The sequence below is a fragment of the Sorex fumeus genome, unplaced genomic scaffold (genome assembly GCF_029834395.1).
Source record: "Sorex fumeus unplaced genomic scaffold, SorFum_2.1 ptg000129l, whole genome shotgun sequence".
Taxonomy (NCBI): domain Eukaryota; kingdom Metazoa; phylum Chordata; class Mammalia; order Eulipotyphla; family Soricidae; genus Sorex; species Sorex fumeus.
In genome coordinates this window covers 9,215,054-9,240,112 of record NW_026606186.1, presented here as the reverse complement: position 1 = coordinate 9,240,112, position 25,059 = coordinate 9,215,054, and the positions used below count along the sequence as shown (strand labels likewise).

Below are 25,059 nucleotides of genomic sequence, written 5' to 3'. Positions count from 1 at the left end.
GCACATGGGCCCTTGAAGTGGAAATGAAAATTCCACTAAGAAACACTGAGCCTGACCTCTGTAAGTTTGAAGATTGCTTTGCTTGTTGATTGGTTTTGTGGGTCTATTTGGTGAGGGGATGGGGGTTGATGGTGTTTGCTTTGGGGCCTCACCTGGCGATTCCTACTCCCAGCTCTGAGCTTATGGATCGTTCCTGGCGGGGCTCAGGGAATCAGATGAGACACCAGGGGAAGGGAGCTGGGTTGGCAGCATGCAAGGTAAGGGCCCTACCTGTTGTCCTATCCCACCTGATTTTTTTTGTTCTCTTAATGCAGTTCTGTTGTTTTAAAAAAAAGATTTATGGCCCAAAATCAGATTCTGCGCCAGGAGACTGAAAATACCCCTGCCTTAGAGCAAGTTTGACGCACGAGGCTGGATTCTGACTGGCTGCCGAGGCATTTGCCCAACTCTGGTAGGGGTTCAATGTAACTTGAAAAACTCAGCATGCCTGGAAGTTACATCTATTCTCAACCATCCCCTTCCTCTATCCCCTCCCCGCCCCCTCCCTCACCCTTCCCAGCCACCCCTTGCCCGCCCCCAGGACCTGTTCTCAACCATCACTAACATTTCAGAGAGCACTCAACTGAATCTCAGGGAGAATTTTCTTGGGCTGCCTCTCAGATGTGGCTTTCACCATGGCTCATGGCACTGGGTATGGTGACTCACAGGTCCTCTGCCGCCCTTAAACGACACCGTCTGCAGCACCGAGCCTGGAGCCTCGGCTCAGGCCTTTGTGTCAAGCCACCCAGACTGTTTCCCACCTCATTGGCAGTGACAGGCCCCAGCCAGTGACACCCCCCTCCCCCACCACCTGTCCTCCCGCCGAGAGGTGGCTGGCAGGGCAAGGCTGTTTTTCTTACTCTGGATTAAACCAGTCCCAGAGCTCCAACTCATCATCTTCTTTCCTGTGTTCCTTTTCTTTGTCTGCGTTCTCTTCCTGGTTGGTCCTGTGTACCAAGGGAAAGCAGAGATAGTAAGACAGCTGGAAACCAGCCCTGGCCACACCGAGAAGGGGCTCAGAGTGACACACGGTGCTCATCAGAACTATTTTTCCATGGTTTGCTTTCCCACCATCTCCCCTTCAGCCCTGGCCTCCCTCAGCCCCAAGATCAATGGAACCGAAGCAAACCAGATCAAACCAACAGAGCTCAAGGTCGTAGCCCCCACCAGGCACACAGATTCTTCGTCTGAGACCAAGAAGTCAGAGGCGGGGGCTGGAGCAATAGCACAGTGGGTAGGGTGTTTGCCTTGCACATGGCCAACCCAAGTTCGATCCCAGGCATCCCCTATTGTCCCCTGAGCACCACCAGGAGTAATTCCTGGGCGCATGAGCCAGGAATAACCCCTGTGTATCGTTGGTGTGACCCAAAAAGCAGGAAACAAAAAAACGTCAGAGGTGTGTGTGTGGGGGGGGGGGGGGGGCGGGAAGAGAAGATGGACAGACAGACATGCTCTTACCCATTGCCAAACCAGCTTGGAAACCACCAGTTCTTCTGGGAGATACTGTCCTCAACTTCTAGATTTCTGAGAAATCAAAGAGAGTGCAAATACATTCAGAACTGAAGGTGTACCCAAGTGGGAGCTTTCCAGACTCTTCACAGCAAAGGAGGAGATGGAAACTTTGTACTCCTAAATTTGTGAAAAAAGGGACAGAAGTAGAGATCCTCCAGCTGCCTGAGGGCAGGGCTGACCTTGGGTGCTCCCAGCTCCCAGCGTATCATCAAGGGAGCAGAGTAGACTGAGAGGAGGGAAAAAATGACAAAAAGTGCGGTAATGCATGCACCTCGACCCCCAGGGGCGAGACTGCAATTGGACCTTCTCCATCACTACTTTTTGATGATCCCCTTTGAAAAGTCAGTTGAGGGGAATAACAGGAATGACAGATCTACCCTGAGGTTAACTTTAAAAAATGAAGTGAAATCAACTCCCTAGAAGGGCATTACTATCAGAAAGGTCTGTTGACAAGTGGCAGGTGGACATTTTTGTTGGTTGTTTTGGATTTTTTTTTTTTTTTGCCCACTCCTGGCAGGATTTGGGAATTACTCCTAGTTCTGTGCCTGGACTATATATTCCCTGATGGTGCTCAGGGAACTATATTCAGTGCCAAAGATCAAATCAAGGTCAGCCACATGGAAGGCAAGAACCTCAGCCCTGGACTATCTCTTTGGCCCCACAAATTGCTTGGGAACATAAAAACGGGCGTGGTCAAGGTTCAATGGGTCAGAGGATCCTTTGCAAGTGGGGTCCCTGGGCTCTGGCTGTGATAACCCTGGGACCTCTGAGCACCAGCGCATGTGACTAAAGCATAATAAGAATAAAAAGTAAAATAGGGGCCAGAGAGACAGAGAGTTCAGAAGGATGAACTTGCACATGGCTGACCTGGGCCAGATCCTGAGCACCAGAGAGGGTCACCAAGCACTGGCTGGAGTATCCCTGAGCTAGGAGTAAGCCCTAAGCACCACCAGGTAGGGCCCCCAAACCAAAACAAAACTAAAAACAGCATCCAAGGGGCTGGAGCAATAGCACAGCAGGTAGGGCATTTGCCTTGCACGCGGCCGACCCAGGTTCGATTCCCAGCATCCCATATGGTCCCCTGAGCACCGTCATAGGTAATTCCTGAGTGCAGAGCCAGGAGTAAACCCTGTGCATTGCCGGGTGTGACCCAACAAACAAACAAACAAACAAAAAACAGCATCCAAGAATAACCTCTTCCTAACGGAACTCAGGCACTAGTCAGGTTGACGTCAGCACACCAGTCTGAGGGTCTCGGACCCAGAGGCCAGTTCCCACACACTCTCAAGGGCCCTTCACGAGGAGAGGGATTGGGGGTGCCAGGAGGGGGTGGTATAGTGTGTGCAAAACCCTTCAGTTGCACAAATAAGGTGGGTATTGGGGGCTAAACAAGCATCAGGTTCTCAGGTAGCAGCATCTGTTTCCCAAGTGTTCAAGATGGCTTATGACCTAAGGTGTGGCTCAATAAACTAGAAAATACAAGATTTTTTTTTTTTTCCGAAAGGGAACAGCGGGAGGCCAGGGATTGGGCTTGGTGACACAGTCTATGCTTTGCTTGGGTGAAACCCAACGCTCACCTGGCAGTGCAACAACAAAACAAAACAAAACAAGAATCAGTGAGGGCAGGGACAAGGGGGGAAAAAACAACTGCCAGTCAGGTAGCTATTCATCTGAGAGGAGCCGCGTGCCCCTTACTTTTATTTTCTAGCAGAGCTGGAGGCCCAGCAGATCCCTTGACCTTTGTGAGGCTGAGAGCCAGGATCCTACAAGAGGGTGGTTGGGACAACAGGGCAGCTGCAAAGGTCAAGCATGGGCGTTCCCGTGGCTCTCGGCCCCAGCCACCGCGCCAAGGAAGGAGGCAAGTTGCCCGTGGCCTCAGAGCCAGCAGGAAGTGTCTGTCTGACCCCAAATCTGTCCTAGATCAGTGCGTCGGGTCCCACTTTCAGGCCCACAGGCTGCAGTTGTCACCCAGGCACAGACCAGTGGTGTCCATCTCTCTACATCTGTGGACCAGTGGTTCTAGAAGCATCATAACCTACTTAAGTCCCCTACTATATATACTGTCCTCCCGTTGTTCATCGATTTGCTCGAGCGGGCCCAGTAACACTGTGAGACTTGTTACTGTGTTTGGCACATCGAATACGTCATGGAGAGCTTGCCAGGCTTTGCCAGGCGGGCAAGATACTCTCGGTAGCTTGCCGGGCTCTCCGAGAGGGGCGGAGGAATCGAACTCGGGTCGGCCATGTTGGCTGAGTGCAGGGCAAACGCCCTACCCCCTGTGCTATCGTTCCAGCCCACTATATATACACATATATAAAAATTAGTCTATCCTTTACAATGAACATCCCATAGTATAATACATGTATCTACGGTCCATATGCTTACATATATGTAAATAGATCTATTATGTATAACTAAACTCAGAGATCTACTATATAAAACTATAGTCTATGCAATGTGTTATAGAATTATACTACTCTATTATTACATACATACAGGAGACCCAAAGGTTTTTCCTGATCCTTTGTCCCCAATGTATATTTTTCTTTCTCTCTTTTTTTTTTAAATTGACTTACAGTGAGATACATACACAATTACAAAGTTATTCACGATTGGGTTTCAGTCATACAATGTTCCAACACCCGTCCTTCCACCAGTGTCCATTCCCACCACCAATGCCCCCCGTTTCCCAACTGCCCCCACCCCCCATCCTGCCTCTATTCCTATGTGCTCTCTCTTTCCCTCTCACTCTCCTTCTCTCTCTCTTTCTCTCTCTCTCTCTCACTCTTTCTCTCTTTCCTTTTCTCCACATTTGAGGAGAAGCAGGACGAACATGAACTGTCTCCCTCACTGACTCTGCCAGGAGGTGAGAACCTTAAGCTCACTCAAGGCTCTTGAGGAGATGCAGGGGCAAACCCCAAGAGATGATTCGACAAGGCCAGTCTGGGGAGGGGGGGGGTCCCAGAGAAACCCCTCGGGGCCAGAGGGGAGCACACGCAGACACGAGGGCCACAAACCTTGGAAGCACTTACTTTGAGTGATAGATCCACAACAAGGAACCTTCTGGGCTGAAAAGCAAAGGAGAAATAAAAATAGTTCAGGTTACTTTGGGTTCAATTTAAAAAAAAAAAAAGCAAAAGCTCTTTTGCAACCGTTCCCACTAAAGCCCAGAATTGAACTTCTCCTAAATTCACACCTTCCTCTAAGAAGCGGCCAGAGAAACAAACCAGTCCTGGGAATTTCCACTCGCAGGCACTGCATAGCTGGCTGTCCAGAACAAGGGGTGGGGAGGAAGTTTCTGGAGAATCTCAAACCACAGAAAAGCAAAAAGGAAAACAAAGACCTTGGACCAAAGGAAAACAGGAGCCTGCAGGGTGGCCACCCCGCCCCCAGCCAGGACTGGACTGGCCAGGACTCTGGAGTCTGAGCTCACTGGGGACAACAGCCCCCGTTCCGGTCCCCCACCCACACAGCTCCCCATAGGAAGAAAACGGGCCCCTCACCTGCCGCACTTTCCCTTCTGAGCCCAGTTCACAAGAACCAGGTTCAACACTAAGTTCTTGCTGTTCGGATTTGGACAATATTAACAAGGACACATGGTCCAGACCTGGGGGGAAAGTTGACCTTCACGGAGCCACTTTCACTTTTCTCTATAATGACAATTATTTTTCTATTGTTGTGCTGGCACAAAGGAGAAGATCAACAAAAGTTTGTTCAATTACTGGGAGGACTGGGCTGGAGCGATAGCACAGCAGGTAGGGCGTTTGCCTTGCACGTGGCCGACCTGGATTCAATTCCTCCACCCCTCTAGGAGAGACCAGCAAGCTACCAAGAGTATCCTGCCTGCGCGGCAGCACCTGGCAAGCTCCCCATGACGTATTCAATATGCCAAAAACGGTAACAAGTCTCACAATGGAGACATTACTGGTGCCCACTCGAGCAAACGGGAGGACAATGCTGCAGTGCTATTGTTATAGGGGCCACAGCTGGCTGTGCTGGGGCCCCTCATGGGGCCATGCAGTGCCAGGAGCAAACCCAAGACCTTGCCCATGTGACGCATGTCCTTTGCCACTTGGGTTCCTATGAAGCCCTGTGTGTTTGCAGGTTTTGTTTGGGGGCCACACCCAGCAGGGTTTGGGGGCGCTCATTCTGGCTCAGTGTTTGGGGCTCACTCATGGTGGTGCCTGGGGGGGCCAGGAAGTGCTGAGGGTCCAAACCAGAGCCTCACACAGGCAAGGAGAGGTTCTACTGCTGAGTCACCTCATGGTCCCCTGGAGTCGGAGTGGAATGGATGGAGCATGAGTCCTGGAGAAACCGCATTACCAGTCTCCCAGGAGCTACGTCAGGGACCTCTGAACGGGCCAACAAAAGCAATTGATTCAAGGAAACATCAATCAAAACACAGTTTGAGAGAGCACCTGGGTCATCAGAGCTGATGGTCATAGCCTTTATGCCACAGAACAGAATCAGTAACCCATTACTGAGAGCCACAAATCCTTTGTTTATTCTTTGTTCATTCTTTAATCTTTTGTGTCATCTTGCCTTCAATAAGTCGGTTTTTCCTGGGGCATGCACCTTAGGTTTCCACCTGAGTCTCTGTACCCCCAAATTGCAATCCTTTGACCCCCATTAAATGTGCTCTCAGCATGGTGGTGGCTGGTCCTGTGCTCTGCCTTTTAGGCCTCCTGAAATTTCTGCTTCAAGTAAGTCACTGGCATTTATTTGTTCATTAAATCCTTGCAACACGGGGCTGGAGAGATAGCACAGTGGGCAGGGCACTTGCCTTGCACACGACCAACCTGGGTTTTTATCTCCAGCATCCAAAATGGTCACCCAAACACAGTCAGGAGTAATTCCTGAGTGCGTAGGCAGAAGGAATCCCTGAGCACTGTTGTTCAGATCCGCCCTCCGAATCAAAATAATAAATGAATAATAAATCCTCGCAACGACCAATGAAGGTTCTATTCTTTCTCATTCTGCAGATCAGAAACTGAGGCAAAGAGGCCAGAAATGAGGTGCCCAAGGCCAGACTACTAAGGAGAAGTAGAACCAGTATCTGAACCGAGAATCAGATCATCTGGCTCTGGTGTCTTCAAGGTGAGGGCGGGGCAGTGGGGGGGGACAGGGAGGGAGCAAGAAAGGATCCATTGGATCTACCCAGTGCAACACAGCACTCAGACCCAACCACTGGCCCTCGGGCACCAACTGGTAGATTCGGATTCACCACAGTTGCCAGGTCTCTCAGATCCATCTCCTCCATCCCCTCGCAGACAGATTCCTTCAACACTCTAATGGTCCCAATAGCAGATACCCTCCAGTCTATGGCTTTTATGACATATTCATCCTTAAGGCACTGCTCGGCTATCAACTTTCTCTCCAAGTCATATGTTAAAGGAATATAACTTTATATATAATATATAGTTAAAACTCCATATTAAAGTTTATATATAGTTGAAGGTGATAGGATCACCTTTATGTGATCCTACTACAGTGCCTGGCACATAGTATGTGCTCAATTAATATTTGCAAGTGAATGTAAAAAAAAAAAACAGATAGCCTCTAAGCCAAATGAAATTTTAGTCTTCTTAAACTTTTGATGGTCCCTTTCTCTACATGATATCCTTCTACTTTGTATCCTTGGCTATCTATGTAAAAATATATATATATTTTTAGGGTAAAAATAGTATTTTAGTTTGTTTTGTTTGCCTGGGGCCACACCTTCAATGCTCTGCGCTCAGAAATCAGTCCTGGCAGAGCTCAGAGAATGATATGGCATGCTGGGGATTGAACCCGGGTCTGCCACATGCAAAAGAGGCACCTTATAGGATTAAAAGTTTCTAATTGATTCACAGCACTAGGGACAAAGAAGAAGCTCAAGAAAGAGTCTTAGATGGTCCAGCAGGTAAGAATTCTAGTTCCAACTTGAACATTAAAACTCACCACTAATCTGTAGGATAACAGTGGTTTGTCGTTTCTCCCTGACTGCAGGGAGTTTGGGCTTTTATTGGGTTATATCCATCACAGTGGTCCCGGGGCACTCCCATTCCTGTGTTTACCTTTAGCCTCTTCTCTGTGCTCTGCTTCCTCAACCAGTTATTCATCTTTATCCCCAAAGCAGTACCTGTGACTTGTAAAGACAAACTCCTCATAAATCTCTGATTTAGTGTTTGTAAGTATAATATTGCTTTTCTCCTTCCCCTATGTCCTTTTGCGTAGTTTACTCTAGAACAATGTCCTTTTTGTATAGATACAGGAAGACAGCTAATGCTATAATATTCACTCATGGCCATTTGTTTTCTAAACATAAACCTCAGTTTCCCTTAGTTCCTAGCACCCCAAAAGCAAAGTCCCAGCGAGGGACTGGATGGACCCAGGGCAAGCTGTGAGCTACCCTAGCACTGAAACAGGCCAGGAGAAGCATCATAATAATTAACTCGAAGTTAAGACCATGCTCATGGACAAATGCTGTCATGATCCAAAGAGTAACGGCAGGATTCGGACCCTGTTAGGGTTAGGAAAGATTAATCTGGCCTGAGCATTGTAGTCCGGGATCTATAGCAAGATGTCCTCAGGAGACTCAGCCTACAAACTTAATATATCTCTTACTGTGTCCATACAAAATGGCTATAAAGACTAAAAGGTAAAAGGTTAAGGCCCTCCCGTTGATCATCGATTTGCTCGAGCGGGCCCAGTAACGTCTCCATTGGAGATTTTGTTGTTACTGTGTCTGGCATATCGAATACTCTCGGTAGCTTGCCGGGCTCTCCGAGAGGGGCGGAGGAATCGAACTCGGGTCGGCCATGTTGGCCGCTTGTAAGGCGAACGCCCTACCCGCTGTGCTATCGCTCCAGCCCTATAAAGACTATTTAGAAGTAAATCTAAGATGGTTGTTGGACTAATGAAAGGAGAAACACACCCCTAGGTGGTATTTCGCCCTTGAGTGGATATCCTGGCTGCAGGACATCTTTGTCTTATCTTAGAAGAGTTTTGGAGGAGCGATAACACAGCAGGTAGGGCGTCTACCTTGCACACGGCCTACCTGGGTTGAATTCCCAGCATCCCATATGGTCCCCTGAGAACCAGGAGTAAACCCTGAGCATCGCCAGGTGTGACCTTCCGGGACGAAGGGCTTTCATATATTGATTTTTAGGGTAAAAATAGTATTTTAGTTTGTGTTTTTTTTGCTGAGACGTTGGACCCTAGACCAAGGGCGAGAAGGAGAGACTAGCGTGGGGGACAGGAGGAAACGGGAATGAGGGACATGATCCTTTGGTACCCTAAGCACCTGAGGAGTAAGAAGAATTAGGAGTAGCCCCAGAGTACCACTCTCTATGCCCCAACCTCCCCCCCCCCCAAAAAAAAGCCTAAAATATTGTTGAAAATGTAATCCTGAGGAGCCAGACCACTAGTACAGTGTAGGGTAGGGTGCTTGCCTTGCACATGGTCAACCCTGGTTTGACCCTTGGCATTCCAGATGGCCTCCAGAGCACCCCCAGGAGTAATTTCTGAGCATAGAGCCAGGGGTACCCTGAGCATCACTGAGTGTAGTGCAATAACAAACAGGAAAAAAAAAAAGCGTAACCTTGAACATAAGGACACAAACCTCCTCATGGCTCAGAGATAAAGTGGTGACACAGAACCAGCCCTCAGCAACCTTTGCCCCACTGCATAAGGGTATTTCCTCACCCTCAAGTACCTAAGGGAGCCCCCAGGACCCCTGAATCTAACTAGAAGTCATCACGCCTTTGGACTAAGTGTCCCCAGTTCCCTCTATGTGCAAGATCTGGTTTTCAGACCCTTTTAACTTGGTCACATTCCAGCTTCTATGTTTTTCTTAAAGCAGTGCTTCAAACTGTTCCCTTAAGGTGCAGTTCCTTTGTTGGCACAAAGGTTCTCCTGGCTCTTCACAGCTCAGAACTTGAGAATTAAAAAAGTCAAATGCTAATCCAGGTTGTCACCTTGAACTTGGAGACTACTGAAAAAAAAAAAAAAACACTGAGAAAACGTTGATGTTCCTTACGTAGGGGACATTAAAGGCAAGGGTAAGTTGTCCCAGCAACTCTGAAGTCGAAGGTACCATACATTGGGGGAGCAACTTGCAAACTCTTCTCTGCAAAAATCTCTCCAGCTGGAACCTCGGATCCAGCATCGGTTCCAAAAGCCCAGAAGCCGCACATTTGGGGTGAATCCATGGATGCAAATAAACACTCAAAAATGTTCCGTTCAGCTTGCTTTTCTGAATTTCAAAAACCAAAACCAAGCAACACCCAAACATTTCAGCTAGGCATAAATGAATCACCAGGGATGAAGTCTCTTTTATAGGGAAAGTCAACAACTGGAAGGTGCAACTTTGGAGTCCAAAGATATTTCAGGATTGCAAAGATCAAGGTGTGTTTCACATGGAATTTCGATTTCTTAAGGGAATTTCCCTCTCTCATCACACATCATGTAAAGTGAGATTCGGGATTTGAATTGGACTGTGCCATTTCTAGAGCCAGCCAACCCTTAACTACTCAGGATCATGGAGGGAAGGAAGACAATCTGTTAGCCAGAAGGTCGTGGGAGAGAGAACTATTTCATTCTATTCTATTTGGTTCGGAGATGCTCTGGGATTATTCCTGGCTCTGCACTCAGGAATTACTCCTGGTGGTGTTAAAGGGACCAGATGGGATGCCAAAGATAGAACCCAGGTCAGCCACATTCAAGGCAAGCATCCTCCTGCTGTATTAATTGCCCTAGCCCCAGAATGATTTTAAAGATAGCTCTAGACTTGGTACCAGAGGAAGAGTGGAATCCCTTCTTGATGGTTTGACTTCATCCTAATTTAATTTCACCTGGTGGCTTGGCTGACGTGCGCCATTGGTTAGAATCCCTGAGGCTTGCCCGCATAATTTCTTCCCATAATTACCTGTTGATATATTCCCAAAATACAACCACCACAGTGGAGGCCACCAGCGTAGACAGAATCACTTTTCCTTTGACATTCATTATTTTTTCCTGCGGGAGAAAGGGGAAAGAAAGAAAAAAAAAAGGAAAAAAATAGATTAAATAAGGCCAGAACAGGCCATAGTTTTGAAGTACTGCTTCTCTCCCATTCTGTCTAAAAGGATATGTTTAGGAATATTTAGCCAGTGCTAAGGAAAGCATTCTACCTTTCATTGCGCTGTTGATAAAGGCCAGGGAGTCCAGCACGAGGAACGGACAGGGTGGCCATGTTGGGAAGGACACTAGGCCACTCTGGGACCTAGGGAAATGTTTCTGACCCATCAGGAGGTCCATGGCAGATGAGGGAGGGCACGGGAGGGTCCCAAGGACTTGATCCCTCTGCATATGATGGTAATCACCCAGCCCATCCTTTGCTAATCTCCTTGATAATAAAGACCCTTCCACCCCATTCCAAGGTCCTTTTAATCTAGGTTTACCCACTTCCTAGCCCACTCCTACAAACAGCTGTCTCCAACTATGCCCACAAACAAATCAGTCATTGGCACACAGTAGGTGCACATAATGGGGCAGCACTAAGCAGAGTTTGGGGGAACCAGAGGCTACTCCAGGATATTCAACCAAGCTGGACGGTTCAAAGTTTGTGACCACAATGCAGTGCTGCTCAGGGCTCATGGGGTCAGGGACCCTCTCCCCAAGGTTACACCCAATAGGTTTGGGAACCTTTAAGGCTACACCCAAGGGCGCTTGGGGAGAGGGTGTTTGTGCGATACACAAACCAAACTCAGGTCCTTGGACATGTATCCCTGAGCTAGTTCCCCGACCCACACACAGGTAGTGGGGGAAGAGGGTCAGGCCACACCCAGCAGCGCTCAGGAGCGATTCCTGGGTCAGTGCTCAGAGGTAACACCTGGCAGGGCCCAGGGACCATGTGAGGTACTGGAAATTCAAACCAGGGTCAGCGGCATGAAAGGCAAGTGCTCCAGCCCTGTACCTTCCCTCTGCTTCCACACTTTTTTTTTTTAATTGAAGTGGAAGGGAGAAGGCATGCTGTGTGGGAAACAGCAAGTCAGGAAACACTCAGATTCAAGCATGGAAGGAGACCTCAAAAGGAAGTGACTTTAAAGTTTTCAGGGGGGATGAGGACAGGATGGGTGAGGAGGGGACCACTGCAAGAACAGTCTCTACCAACCATGACAGGCAGAAAAGCTGCTTGAGTTTGAAAAAAATAAATTAATAATGGAACAAGAGGCTAGAGAGCTAGACTGGTGGTTAGGGTACTAGGATCACACATGGCCAACCGTGGCACCACATATAACCCCTCAAGCACTGCCAGGAGTGATCCCTGAGCACAGAGCCAGGAGTAAGCCCTGAGCACCGCCGGGTGTGGCCCAAATTCCCTCCCCACTCCCCAAAATAAAAACCAGGGTAAGTCTTTCTTCCCTCAAAGTGACTGACAAGGAGGGGAGGGAGGGAGTGGAGCAGAAGAACTCTGAGGGAAGGCCTGGAGCAATAGCACACGGGTAGTGTGTTTGCCTTGCACGTGGTCAACCCGGGTTCGATTCCCAGCATCCCATATGGTCCCCTGAGCATTGCCAGGAGTAATTCCTGAATGAAGAGCCAGGAGTAACCCCTGTACCTCACCGGGTGTGACCCAAAAAGAAAAAAAAAACTCTGAGGGGTGTGGAAGGAGGGCTGGAGGTAACCCAGGTACACAGTCCTCAGCAGAGAAAAGACCCTCCTGGTGTGGGGTGTGGAGCACGGATAGGGGACAAGAGCCCAGGGTCCGGGGAGGACTCAGCAGGACAGGCCAGTGACCCAAACACAGGCCAGCCTGTGTTGGAAGGTGGCAGAGGAGAAGGAGGAAATATTCATTCAAAACACCCTGCAGAGGGGCTGGAGCGAGCGGGGAGGGTGTTTGCCTTGCACGCGGCCGACTCGGGTTCGATTCCCAGCATCCCATATGGTCCCATAATGTGCCACCAGGAGTAATTCCTGAGTGCAGAGCCAGGAGTAACCCAAAAAGCAAAACAAAAAACAAACAAACAAAAAACCACCCTGCAGAGCCATAAGCAGGAGGAGTCAGCTGGGAACTGCAGGTAGGAGCTGAGAGATGGAAGAAGGCAAAAAGGCTGGTCGCGGGCAGCTGGCGGGGGTGAGTGAGGGGGCGCCAGCTGAGGGGCAGGAAGAGTCGGGGAGGCCCAGGTTTGGGGGGATTAAGAACCCTGAACTTCCCTCTGGATGTGCCGACACCAGTGAGAACCCCTTGGGGTACGTGACCAGCAGGCAGGTGGCCATCAGGGAGTGAGGCTGGGAGAGGTGGGTGGGGATGGCTGACCCAGGACGTGGGCTGGACGGCCAGAAAGGAAGCGAGGAGCGGACCACCCAGCGAAGGATGTGGACAGGGAGAGAGAAAGGCAAGAGCACCTGGGCCAAGCCTGAGGGCACCGGCAGCTGTGAGGAAGAGCAAGGAGCAGAATGGAAGCAGACCCTGCACACGAGGGCCTGGCTCAAGCCCCGGCACCACTGGCCCCTGGGAACTGTGCTGGGAACAGCCCAAGAAGTTGGAGAAGGAAAACGCAGATCATAGACACCCAGAAGCCGAAAGGAGAGAGTGGCCAGCCACGCTGCTCCCCGACTGTCACCTCTGAAGTCCCATCTGGCCAGGACCACGTAGGTAGGGAGGTGCTGTCTACAGGTACCCCAGCCCTCTGCAGACCACACCTGTCATTCAGGGAGGCAGCGCCCCGGGACTCTCTACTCGATGCTCTGTCTCCTCTTCCACCCTGGTCGGGCCATTCCAAGGGGCAGGAGGGTTCGCTCCGCCCCAAATCCCCAGGACCCGGTTCCGAGCCCACCAGGAGGCCCGGCCGAGCCGTCGGAGAATGAAGGATCACAGCCCTGGGTGTGGAACAGGCTCCGCATTCAGTGAACAGTTTACGACAACAGGCGGATGGCTGAGTCCTGCCTTGGAGGTGGGCGCCACACCCGCACTGCTCCTGACTGAGTCCAGCTAAGGGCGAGACAGGCAGACTCTCAGTAAGGACACTCGTCATCGCTCTGGCTCAGAGAGAGAACTGTGTTTGGAAGGAGAGAGCCCGGGGCAATACGGGGCCACAGGACACGCTCTCCAGTTCTCCACGATTTCACCAAGCGTGGTTTTCCGTGGTCTTGCAGGTGAAGGTCAGTCCTGAGTGTCTGTCCTGGAAGGAAGCATCCCGGGGGTGCCCAGGGTCCTGGAGGCTGTGTGCCGCTCAGCCACCAAGCTGGGAGAACCATGGGGCTCTGAGCAAGATCCTAAGAGCACGGAGCGCTGGGCAAGGTCTGAGTGTGGCAGCGAACAGCTCAGGGAGGCATCTGTGGCTGCTTCTGGGGTGAGTCCCTCCCCCTCCCCCACCCCGCCCAAGAAGGGCTGCAGGCTGCTGGACCACGTGGGCTTTGGAATGAGGCAGGGATTCGGGGTCTCCCATGGGTAATGCACAGGATGCTGGGCAACCCCCAAACCAGGATAACTCCTGCAACCCCCAACTGTGCTCACAGTCCCCCACTGAAGAAGGCTCGGGAGCACAGGGGCCCTTTCTGCTCTGCAGTTGGCATGAAGGCCCCCAAGGGGCCAGGAGGCTGTTTCTGACCTGAGCCCAACCCCTCTCGAGCGAGCCTGTTTAAACTCTGCATAAATATTGATGTATTATTCATGGGGTGTTGCCACGCTGTGGATGTTACATAATATATGACTCAGAATTCACACTCTCCCTCTTTAGTTCTGAGTTCCAACCTCACCGGCCCTTGGGGTTCAAAAAACCAGAGACTGGGGACCTAGAATGAATGAATCCCACGAAATAAGGTTGCTCGTCTTTAAAATGAGGGGGCAGGAGTGCTAGGAGAGGGGTTAAGGCATGTGCTTTGCATGCCATGGACCCCAGCTGGGTCCCCGGTACATGGCCAGGGACAGTCTTGGAGGACCCGAGCAACACGGGGGTGGCCCGGGTGACCCCCAGCACTGCAGGACTGAAATAGCACCTCCTGCTCAGGCTCCCCCACTGAAATGCCATCCCAGCTGGCAACACCTGCGGGGTGCGGGGGAAGACTGGGCAGGGGAACCCATGGTGCCTCCAGAGCACCACTTGATGCTCCAAGTAAATGGATAAAAGAAAATGGGGCCAAGAATGGTGGTGATAGTACAGCGGGTAGGGCATTTGCCTTGCATGTGGAAGACCCTAGTTCAATCCGTGGCATCCCATATGGTCCTCTGAGCACTGCCAGGAGTGATTCCTGAGTGAAGAGCCAGGAGTAACCCCTGAGCATCACCGGGTGTTAAAAAAAATGGTGGTGATGAGGGGAGATGATGTCCCCCTAACCCTCAGCAGGGTGCCTACCACGGGACAAACCAAAAGCTGCATTTTCTCATGAGAAAGACAGTCAGGGGAGGAGCCGGGAGCCAGCTCCACGCCCGGGACCGAGCAAGGCCACACCACATATTTGCAGGAAAGGAAGGAGGGTTTTAGAATAAGAACATGTTATAAAATACAGTAGGAATAGACATAAATGAGAGACTCGGCATCTGTGCTGTGCCTCTGTCTGATTAAGAGGGAGGTGGAAGAGGAGGAAGAGGAGGAGGAGGAGGAAGAGGAGGAGGAGAAGGAAGAAGAAGAGGAAGAGAAAGGAAGGAGAAGAGGAGGAAGAGGAGGAGGAGAAGGAAGAAGAAGAGGAGGAGGAGGAGAAGGAAGGAGAGAGGAGGAGAAGGAGGAGGAGGAGAAGAAGGAAGAGGAGGAGAAGGAAGAAGAGAGGATGAAGAGGAGGAAGAGAAGGAGGAGGAAAAGGAAGGGGAGGAGGAGAAGGAGGAAGAGGAAGAGAAGAAGAAGGAAGAGGAGGAGGATAAAGGAGAAGAGAAGGAGGAGAAGGAAGAGGAGAAAGAGGAGGAGGAGGAGGAGGAGGAGGAGGAGGAGGAGGAGGAGGGTGGGAAGGATCTTCCCTTCTCTTTGCTACAGCCCTAACTCTCCAACAACTCCCCATAAGTGAGGGTGAAAGTGACACGGCCACACAGGCAGGCAGAGTGGGTGGTCCCAGGTCCAAGGCTTCTCCAGCCCCATCTGTGGGGAGCAAATGCAACCCGCCTCCCCATGTGAGGAGCGGCACCCAGGGGGACCCAGACTGTCCCTGTAGGGCCTAGGGATGCTCAGGCAGGGCGAGCCCAGGCCCTCGAAGCCACGGGCTCAGCCCCTCTCCGAGCAAGTGGGCATGTGCCAGGTCGCTGCCCCCGAGAGTGAGCGGCACATCCAGACTGGCTCACGGCAGCCGCTCCTGCTTCCCGCTACTGTCCTCGCTCCTGTGTGAAACTGAGACTTGGCAGTGAACAGGTCCCTGCGCTAACCTCTAGAAATGCTTGTAGACAGCTTCCTGGAAGCCGCGACCCAGGGCTCCAGGGGAGGCTGTCTCTGCGAGCTTAGAAAACGTTTATTATTTTTTTTTCCTCCCTCTGGACAAAAGGAGGCATGGGGCCGCCAGTGTGGTCTAAAGGTCTTTCTCTGATCTCGTTGGCGCCCTCGAAATGTTTCAACACGCTGTGCCCTTCAGAAGACCTGAGTCCTACCCACCAGCTCAGAGATGGGGGTTTGCTTCCGGGTCCCCCCACCGCAGGGGGAAAGCACGCACGGGGGGGGGTGTAGGGGTCTGTGGGTGGGCCAGCGCGTCTCCCCACGGCCTGGAGCTCTACCCCTTCTCTCTGATTTTCTGTTGTTTGTTCTGGCTATATTCCTGACTCTGCACTCAGGGATCACTCCTGGCGGTGCTCAGGGGGACCATATGGGATGCCGGGGATCGAACCCGGGCCGGCTGTGTGCAGGGCAAGCACCCTCCCCGCTGTACTCAATCTCCAGTGCCCTGCCCAGTTCTCCCTCAGCCCCTGTCACACCCGGCTCACGGTTTCTCTCAGAATCCCTCCTCCCAGAACCATCCCCTGCCCGGCTGATCCCACAAAGCCACTGGGGGTTCCTGGAACTCACGCATGGAGCAGCCAGGGCAGTGTCCGTCCCTGCCCCCACTCCCGTCTGCCTCCTTCCCTGAGTGTCAGGCTGACCTGTCCATGCGGCCTGGGGACACCCGAAACATGCTTGTGCGTCTCCACACGAGCACACACTGTGGGTGCGTCCCCCTGTCTTGGACACACACACACACCCCGCCCCACCAGAATTGCTCCTGCTTTCAGGGGAGAGGTGACGGGGCTGTGGAACAGCCCCCGGCAGCTCTGGAAAAGCCATTATGTGGGGGAGCTGGGGTCCGACGGGGGAAAACAAGGGGTGCAGACGCCAAATCTCAGTCCGCTCCTGGGGGCTCAGGACTTCTCCTCTTGCCATGACTCCCACCCCCCCGGCCTGCCCTGTCCCCACCCTCCCAGCTGCCTGAGTATTCGCAGGTGCCAGGAGGGTGCAGAAGGCCAGGCAGGTGCTGTGAAGGGAAACTAAAGCCATGAGGCTGTGGCAGTACTCAGTGAGTCTCTCTTCACGCCGCCCCCACTCCCGTCCCCTCCAGCATCCCCCAGAGCAAACGGACTGGAGGGCAGATGACTCAGGGTGGAAATCAGAGACGCCCCACAGAGAACTCGCCTGGGCAAGGAGTTTTCTGGCCAAGTGAGTCCCTGTTCCTGGTCCCAGTGGAGTGGGGACACCCTTTAATGACGAAAAGCCTGGACAGACTGGTAGCTATCCCTCCAGCCTCAGTTTCCCCAGCCTTAAACCAGTCCTGGGGACTTTGCACCTTAAGTTTTCCCAATCAGGACAGGGGTGAGCAGCCACCCACCCAGCCATACAGGGCCTGGCACCTGATGATGAGAGCCAGCTGCCCGCTTAGCCATCAGGAACCCCTCATGCCCCAATGGCAAGCTCCAATCCCTTCCCTCCCCCCCCTTCCCTCTCCTTCTTTCCCCCTTTCCCTCTCCACCCTTCCCTTCCCTCCCTTCCCTTGCCCCCTTGCCCCTTCTCTCTCTCTCTCTCATTCTTCATCTCACCCCTTCTCACTTCTCTTGTCTCTCTTTTCCTCCTCCTCCTTCTCTCTCTCTCTCTCTCTTTCTCTCTCTCTCTCTCTCTCTCTCTCTCTCTCTCTCTCTCTCTCTCTCTCTCTCTCTCTCCTTTCCCTTTCCTCCTTTCTTTCTCTCTTGTGGCAGGAATGGAAACAAGCACTTACCCTCCAAGCCGCACCCTGAGTCCTGCCTGATTTCTTGAGTGATGGACATGGGCTGAAATGGGCAGTGAAATTTAATCCCCCCCCCCCCCCCCAGAAGCCAATGAAGACTGGGCATCAGGTTCCCTGACTCCCCCCCACCCCGCCCCGCCCTGCTCTCCACCAAGGCTTCCTGAGTCAACGAGTCAACAGATGGATGGCAGCAGTGCCTGGGGCTCCCTACCAGCACAGACCTTCCCATCGGCATCCACGTGGGCCCAGACAACGCCTCCAGGTGGGCCTCCCGGAGCACCCGAGCTGCCTCTTTGATGACAAAGAGGAACAAAGCCAGACCCGGCTCACGGTTTCTCTCAGAATCCCTCCTCCCAGAACCAGCCCCTGCCCGGCTGATCCCACAAAGCCACTGGGGGCAGGGTCTTGGGGATCCAACCTCGGAGCTCCCCCACATCACCCTGGTAAAGACCCAGCTGCAACCCGGCACCCAGAGAGAATCGAGGAGCCCAGCCAGTTATCTAGGTTCTGCCCAGATGCCCCTGGGCAGGAAAATGCCCACAGATGTGGTGTCTCAGGAACGGGGGGGGGGGGGGGGGGGGGCACACTTGTAAACTCTCAGGAAGACAAAGCAGCCCTTGGCTAGCCACGCAGGTAGGTGCCTGCAACCTCCTGGGCGTTGGGGGTGACACAAGAGGCCAGCACAGCAGGCCATTGGGATATGCATCACTCAAGGCCTTTTCTTCTCTATAACCGTGGATACTGTCTCCAAACCACACCTGCCCGCATCCTGGTTTTTGGGTCACTTTTTGCTGTCTCTTGCGCTCTCTCTTCTCGTAATCTAAATATTCCTTCCAGGGTCGGTGCTCGCCCTGCATGCAGACAACCCCAGGTCAGTTCCTGGCACCACAAGAGGTCACTGCCAGGAGTGACCCCCTCCGCACAGAACCAGGAGCAAGCCCTGAGCACAGCTAGATGCACCCTCCCCACAAACAACAAATAGACAAATGCATATGCATACGGGAGCCAAATGCTGTGTGGGCAACCTTGCCTTCATTATCTTCGAGAGGGGCTGGGACGCAGCTGAAGGGGCAGGAGGGCGCGCTCACCTATGTGCGGGAGACCCGGGTTCGAGCCCCAGTAGGACCCCCATGGGCCCCTGAGCACACTGCCATCAGCACCGGGGGGCTGCCCAGAAAAGCAACCAACAAGAAGAGGGCCCGAACACTAAGTCCATTTAGTGCCCTGTGACCCTTGCAGCAGCCTTATCTGTGGAACCAAGGCCAGGCCCCTGACTAAAACTTCGAGCAGCCTCTCCCTGGGAAGTGTCACTGCTGCCTTGCCAAGTCACTCTCGTATCACCGCAGTTTTACAGAGGTGGAAACAGAGGCTCAGCAAGGTTAGGCAACTTGTCCGAGGTCACATAGCACAGAGTCCTAAGTGGGAACTCGAAACTAGGGAGATGGCCCCTTCACCGCTCCAGGAACCAAGAATAGGGGTTGGGGGTGGAAGTGCGGAACACGGTCTCCTTACAGTGGCTGCAGGGGGGTGGCGGGGCGGGCAGGTAGCTTGCTGGGCTCTCCAAGAATGGCGGAGGAATCGAAACCCAGGTCGGCCGCGTGCAAGGCAAAGGCCCTACCCGCTGTACTCTCGCTCCAGCCCGAAGGAGATAGAGCCTTGCTGAAATAGGGCAGCGGGGAGCTCCCCTCCTCTGGGACTCTGGGCCTGGGTCTCTTCTCCCCTCCTCTGGGACTCCGGGCCTGGGTCCTCACTCCCTCTGAGCTCTCTGCCTCTCAGTACCTGGGGCAGGCAGCAACATCTGTGAAAGCTGGGGTCTCTGCACCCAACCAGGACAGGGGCTACCTGGCTTCAAAAGCAAACCCCCTGCCTCGGAAACCACCTCCAGTCACGGGGGCGGTGAGTGCCCTGCACCCCAGCCCTCTCTCAGCAGGTGGGCATGGCAGAGAGGGGCAGCCCTGGGTGGGAATGGAGTAAAACAGGTGGGAAAAACGCAGAGGCTGGCGGCTTCCAGACCCGAGTTCCACTGGGAAGGCTGCAGTCACCCCGGGGGACCCAGACTAAATACAGGATGGGGTCTGCCGCCGGCCGTGGCTGAAGGACAGTCAGAGGACCGCCTGCCCGTGCCTCTTCTTCCTCACCCGCCTTCTGGGAATCGGAAGCCTGGCCCCAGCCGCTCTTCCTGGCTGCCAGCCCCAAGAATCACTGTGCCAGCGTTTGTTTTTTTTTTTTTTTCCAAGAGAAACAAGGCCAAGAAAACCCCAAGCACTGGTTCTGTAGCACCCGGGCGCCCCCAATCTCATCCTCCTGGCCCTGCCTTGGACTCGGAAACCTGCAGAGAGAAAGAAAACCCCAGACCACAGAATGCTGGAACATTCTGCCAGCAGGAGCCAACTTCAGCAGAACTTCCAGAAACCCCCAGCCAGCATTTCTCCAGCTCCCCACTGCCCCTATTTCAGCAAGGCTATATCTCCTTCTAGGCTGGAGCGAGGAGCACAGCGGGTAGGGTCTTTGCCTTGCACGCGGCCGACCGGGGTTCGATTCCTCTGCCATTCTCGCAGAGCCCAGCAAGCTACCGAGAATATCCCGTCTGCACGGCAGAGCCTGGCAAGCTCCCCATAGCAGATTCAATACGCCAAAAGCAGTAACAAGAAGTCTCACCATGGAGGCGTTACTGGTGCCCACTCGAGCAAATCAATAAGCAGTGCTACAGACAGTGCTACGGTGGTAGATCTTCCAGAACCACTAGTGGGTCTAGTCAAAGATCTTCCGGGTCGGCCCCCACACAAGGCAGAAAAGTAAATCCTTCGGGCATGCCTGCACGTACCTCATTGTCGGTGCTCTTCCTGTAGAGTGGAAAGCAAACCAGGTCCTCCCTCTGGACGGCAGATGTGTAGAGGGAGGCAGGGATGGAAGGAGGGAAGCTGGCGGCTTCGGCGCCTGTCAAAAGAAGAACCAGCTGTTTCAGGAAAAAGGGGGGCCAGGCAGCAGTCGGGGGCTTTGTTCCCGCCAACCCAGGGAACCCGGGCTGTTGATCGGGGCTGTTGACTCAGAGCGACATGCCACGGCAGAGAAGCTTCTTCAGCTGGACCGGCCCAGCCCCCCGCACCCCGGCAGAACTGCAGGCCCAAACTAGGCCCGTGGGAGCGTGGGGAGGCCACACACACGTCACCTACTCCCTGGCAAAAGTGGGAACCGCTGAGTCCAAACAGCCCCTAGTGACTACCACGGGCCAAAGGAGAAGTCAAAAAAAAAGAAAAACAAAAGGAGGAGGAAGGGGGCGGGGCGGGGGGCGTGGAGTGGCGGCTGGCGGCTCCCAGCTCACCTCTCCTCTACATCGTGGGCCTTCGGAAGTTGCTTTGTTTGAGTTTTTTCCCCCCTCGAACCACTCAGAAAGGTCAGCGAGGCCCAGCCCTTGCTCTCCAGCCTAATGATGCTTAACCCTTCCCACACCCACCTCTGCTCCCTAAAATAGATTTTTTTTTTCCAGCCTGAGGGAACCTCCAGAGAGTGGGGCTTCAAACATCCAAACAGCCACAAACTTAAAAAAATAAATAAATAAAAACCAAACAGATGGAGTCATTCTCTGATCTCCACTATGTCAAACGGGAGGACAGAGAGGGCTTGGCTGAAGCCCCCTACCCCCACCTCCAAGCTCACAGCGGCGCCCCCAGTGAGCCCCAGACACCTCCCCCAAAGCACTGTCTGAAAGCCCAGACTAAGAGAGGAGACCCAGCCAGACAGGAAGGAGTGGAGTTCTAGTCTCACCCCGAGCTCCCACCTAATCAGCCCCTTCCTCCTCTCCCCTGCTCCCCTGCCCCCCTGCCTGGAAATACAGCCAACCACTTGCATAAGTCTTCCCTGCAACTCACGCTGAACCAAGCTTCCCATACTAGATTCTTGTTCCACCCCAAAGCTACAGCCCCAGCAAACTGGACCTCGACTGAAACTCAGCTAGCAAAGATGACTGGAAGATTCATCATTCCCCAAGGTGGACATAGTTCCCAAGTCTCATCGTCAGAACACACACGTGGAGGGGCTGGAGGAAAAGTACAGAGACACTGGATATCTGCTTCACAAGCATGTGGTTATGAGTCTAAATCCCCAGGGACCCACATGTGCCAAGAAGTAGCCCTGCTTTTTTTTTTTAATGTAGGAGTAGTGCTATTTATTCAGCTATTGATTTTACTGACTGAATTGGTAGCCCTGCTTTCTGCACCATTTCACCCCACAAACAATTTCCAGCCACATCACCACCAATGAGGGGCAGGGGGCGGGGGGGGGGGGGGGGAGCAGCACTGGAAATGTGTGCAAGCCCGGGCAACTGAAAAAAGCTATGTGGACGCCACGGTCAGGGACAGTGACCCCCCCCCACCACCACACACACACACACACCATCACCACCACCACCACCACATGATCACGTGTGTGAACATCAGAGCAAGAAGCATCCCCGACCGAGTGCGCCTCCCCCCCCCCCCACCCCCCCCCCGTGAGCGCCCTTGCTAGAAAATGTGGGAGACCCAGAGCCGGGCATGCCAGCAACCCTCTGTCACCATGTCGACAGCAGCGGCCGCAAAGGGAAGGGGGAGGAAGAATAAAAACCTCATGCTTTTGGGGCTGGAGCAATAGCACAGTGGGAGGAGGGCGGTTTGCCTTGCACGCGACCAACCCAGGTTCGATTCCCAGCATCCCATATGGTCCCCTGAGCACCGCCAGGGTTAGTTCCTGAGTGCAGAGCCAGGAGTAACCCCTGAGCATCACCAGGTGTGACCCAAAGAGCAAGATAATAAATAGAAGATGTTGGGGGCTGGAACGATAGCACAGCAAGTAGGGCGTTCAATTCCCAGCATCCCATATGGCCCCCTGAGCACCGCCAGGAGTAATTCCTGAGTGCATGAGCCAGGAGTAACCCCTGAGCATTGCCAGTGTGACCCAAAAAGCAAAACAAAACGAAACAAAATAAAACTCACGCTGTTTAAAACACACAACTCAGGCAAGTGGAGCTGTCGAAGCGGCAGGGAGCAGTGAATGACTGGTGACTGTGATGCTGTCAACGTTGCTCCCCTTCAGACTGCCTGGTCAAGCTCATTCTGCTCCCCCCCACTACCCCGCCCTCTTCAGTGTTGAAGGCAGAAGTGGGGTAGAAGAACTAGGCGTGGGAATCAAGGAGGGGGTTCCTGGGGGACCAGTCCAGACCGCGCTTGAACCGGAGGGGGATGGGGAACATAAGTGTGTCTGCTCGGTCCAGATTCATCACCAGTGTTGCCTTACCTGGGATCCAGGCCAAAAAGGAGCACATGCCTGGCATGGGTGAGGCCCTGGGCATGCTCCCCAGAACCACACGCTCACTCAACCAGATCCCTGCCTGCTAGCCACTCTTGCCCTGAGCACGGACTGCAGGCCGCCGCTTCTTGCGCTGGCCCACCCCCCCCCCCCCCGCAATTCCCAGCTCTGCACTTCTCTGGGGGCTCCAGGAAGACGCAGTGTGTTGGATGGGTCCCACTCTGGAATCTCAGGAATCTGGCCTAAGGTGCAGGGAAGGGAAAATGGAGTTTGCAGGGCTGGATTTCGCCAATCCTCTGGCTCAGGGCTTCCTGTGTGGGTTTACTTTTTTTTTTTTTTTGGCTTTTTGGGTCACACCCAGTGTGCACAAGGGTTACTTCTGGCTTTGCATTCAGGAATTACTCCTGGCGGTGCTCAGGGGAACCATATGGGATGCTGGGAATTGAACCCAGGTCGGCCGCGTGCAAGCTCTCCCCACTGCAATCTCTCCAGCCCCTGCGTGCATTTACTTGGGGGTTTCCACAGCAGGCTCTCCCGAATCTCATGGGTCCCAGGCCTCACCCACAAAATACCAGAGAGGGAGAAACTCTCTGGGAGCTTGTTCCAAGTCCCCGGATGGGGGACCTGGGGCTTATCCTTCCCCTTTAGCAGAGTCTAGTGGGTTAACCACGGTCCGACCGAGCCCCATCACTTGAAGGAAGAAGACCCTGCTCTCTGGGGTCTCACACGCTTTTCTTCCTTTCCCAGGGCTGGCTCCGCTCTGGGTCTCATGCTCCCGGCAATGGGGTGCAGGCTGGCGGGCCTCCTTCCCGGAGGGGCAGGCGGCAGAGCCGGTGAGCCTCAGGCGCGTGGCTCTGCCTAGCCAAGCAGGCCGGAGGCCAACCCCAGGGAAGCATTTGCCCGGGCCCAGGCCAGAAGCCTCAGGCAGGGCCAAGGCTGCTGCAGCAGGGGGGAACCGCCTGGGCTTCGGGTTCCAGGGTCACTTCCTGCTGTGGAACGTGCAGTTTCAGATCGCACCTGCTTCTCGGGAGGGCACGAGGATAAAATGTTCTTGGCAGCGAGTACCGGACACAAAGGCTGCAGGTCATCACTTCTTATTTACTCTTAAATATATCTGGCGATACTGACTCTCTTAACTAGGTTTATGCATTTCCCCCCCCCCCCCCCCCCGTGTCCAGTTTGGAACCCAGCATCTCATACACGCAAGGCACATGACCTCCTGTCATGCCCATAAGAGACAATCATTGTATTATTTTCTCTGAGGGGATGGGAGGTTGGGCCCACACAGCAGTGCTCAGGGGATGACTCCTGGTTCTGTGCTCCGGGAACCCTCCTTGGTGGTGCTGAAGAGGATCAGATGTGGTGCTGGGGATCAGGTCTGCTGCTTGCGAAGCAAGTGCTTCAACTGCTGTACTAACCCTTTGGCCCCAGGACATTCATACATTCAACTTTGCCTGTGCTTGCAAGTCATAGAACAGTCTGGGTGGTTTCCGTGTGTGTGTGTGTGTGTGTGTGTGTGTGTGTGTGTGTGTGCCTTAATCCCCCTTCCCAGTGTGCATGAGGGGCTCTGATCACACAGCAGAAACAGTCATTCCCAGGCCAGACTGCCCACACAGCAGTGCTGTGGAATCTGGTTTGGTCTCTTTTTGCTGTGCAATCCTGCTCCACTCACTGAACTTCTCCGTGCAACCCATTTCAGCATCTGCCCACAGGGAATCATAGTTGGATGACACTTGCACATGGCAAAAGCAAAGAAAATATGACCCGTTATGGCAAGAATTCCGGGGCCTGAGGGGGGAGTGCTTGCCTGGCAGGCGAAAGGGCAGCGAGTTTGATCCCTGCCTGCACCCGCTATGCAGAGGGGTCCCACAGGAAAGTGAGTGGCCCCCCGAGACACCGCAGGCGAGTCTGTAGACCGTGAACAGGGTGGCGACAGCCAAATAATAGCCAGACATGGGAAGGGAAGGGGGGAGTCAGCAAGAAGCACAGAGCAGGCCATGGGTGGGAGCCGAATGAGGGGTGGCATTAAACAAATCATTACGACACAGTATGAGTCTAAAATCTAAGGACAGTAGAAACGAGGGCCAGGAGGAC

The 25,059-nt window shown here is 53.3% G+C and overlaps 1 protein-coding gene across 2 annotated transcripts in view; it reads right to left on the bottom strand.

Annotated features, from left to right (window-relative positions):
* The window catches only part of GGTA1 (glycoprotein alpha-galactosyltransferase 1 (inactive)), an 80,117-nt gene that overhangs the window by 13,571 nt on the left and 41,487 nt on the right, over positions 1 to 25,059 (bottom strand). Inside the window, exons 2-6 of one of the 2 annotated variants that reach the window (XM_056138609.1) lie at positions 20,507 to 20,619; positions 10,460 to 10,548; positions 4,584 to 4,619; positions 1,498 to 1,563; positions 900 to 986 (exon numbers count right to left, since the gene is read on the bottom strand). In XM_056138609.1, the coding sequence (XP_055994584.1) occupies positions 900 to 986; positions 1,498 to 1,563; positions 4,584 to 4,619; positions 10,460 to 10,539 (269 nt within the window). In that variant the 5' untranslated portion in view covers positions 10,540 to 10,548; positions 20,507 to 20,619. The remainder of the gene's footprint in view (positions 1 to 899; positions 987 to 1,497; positions 1,564 to 4,583; positions 4,620 to 10,459; positions 10,549 to 20,506; positions 20,620 to 25,059) is intronic. The other variant, XM_056138608.1, reaches the window with a different exon arrangement.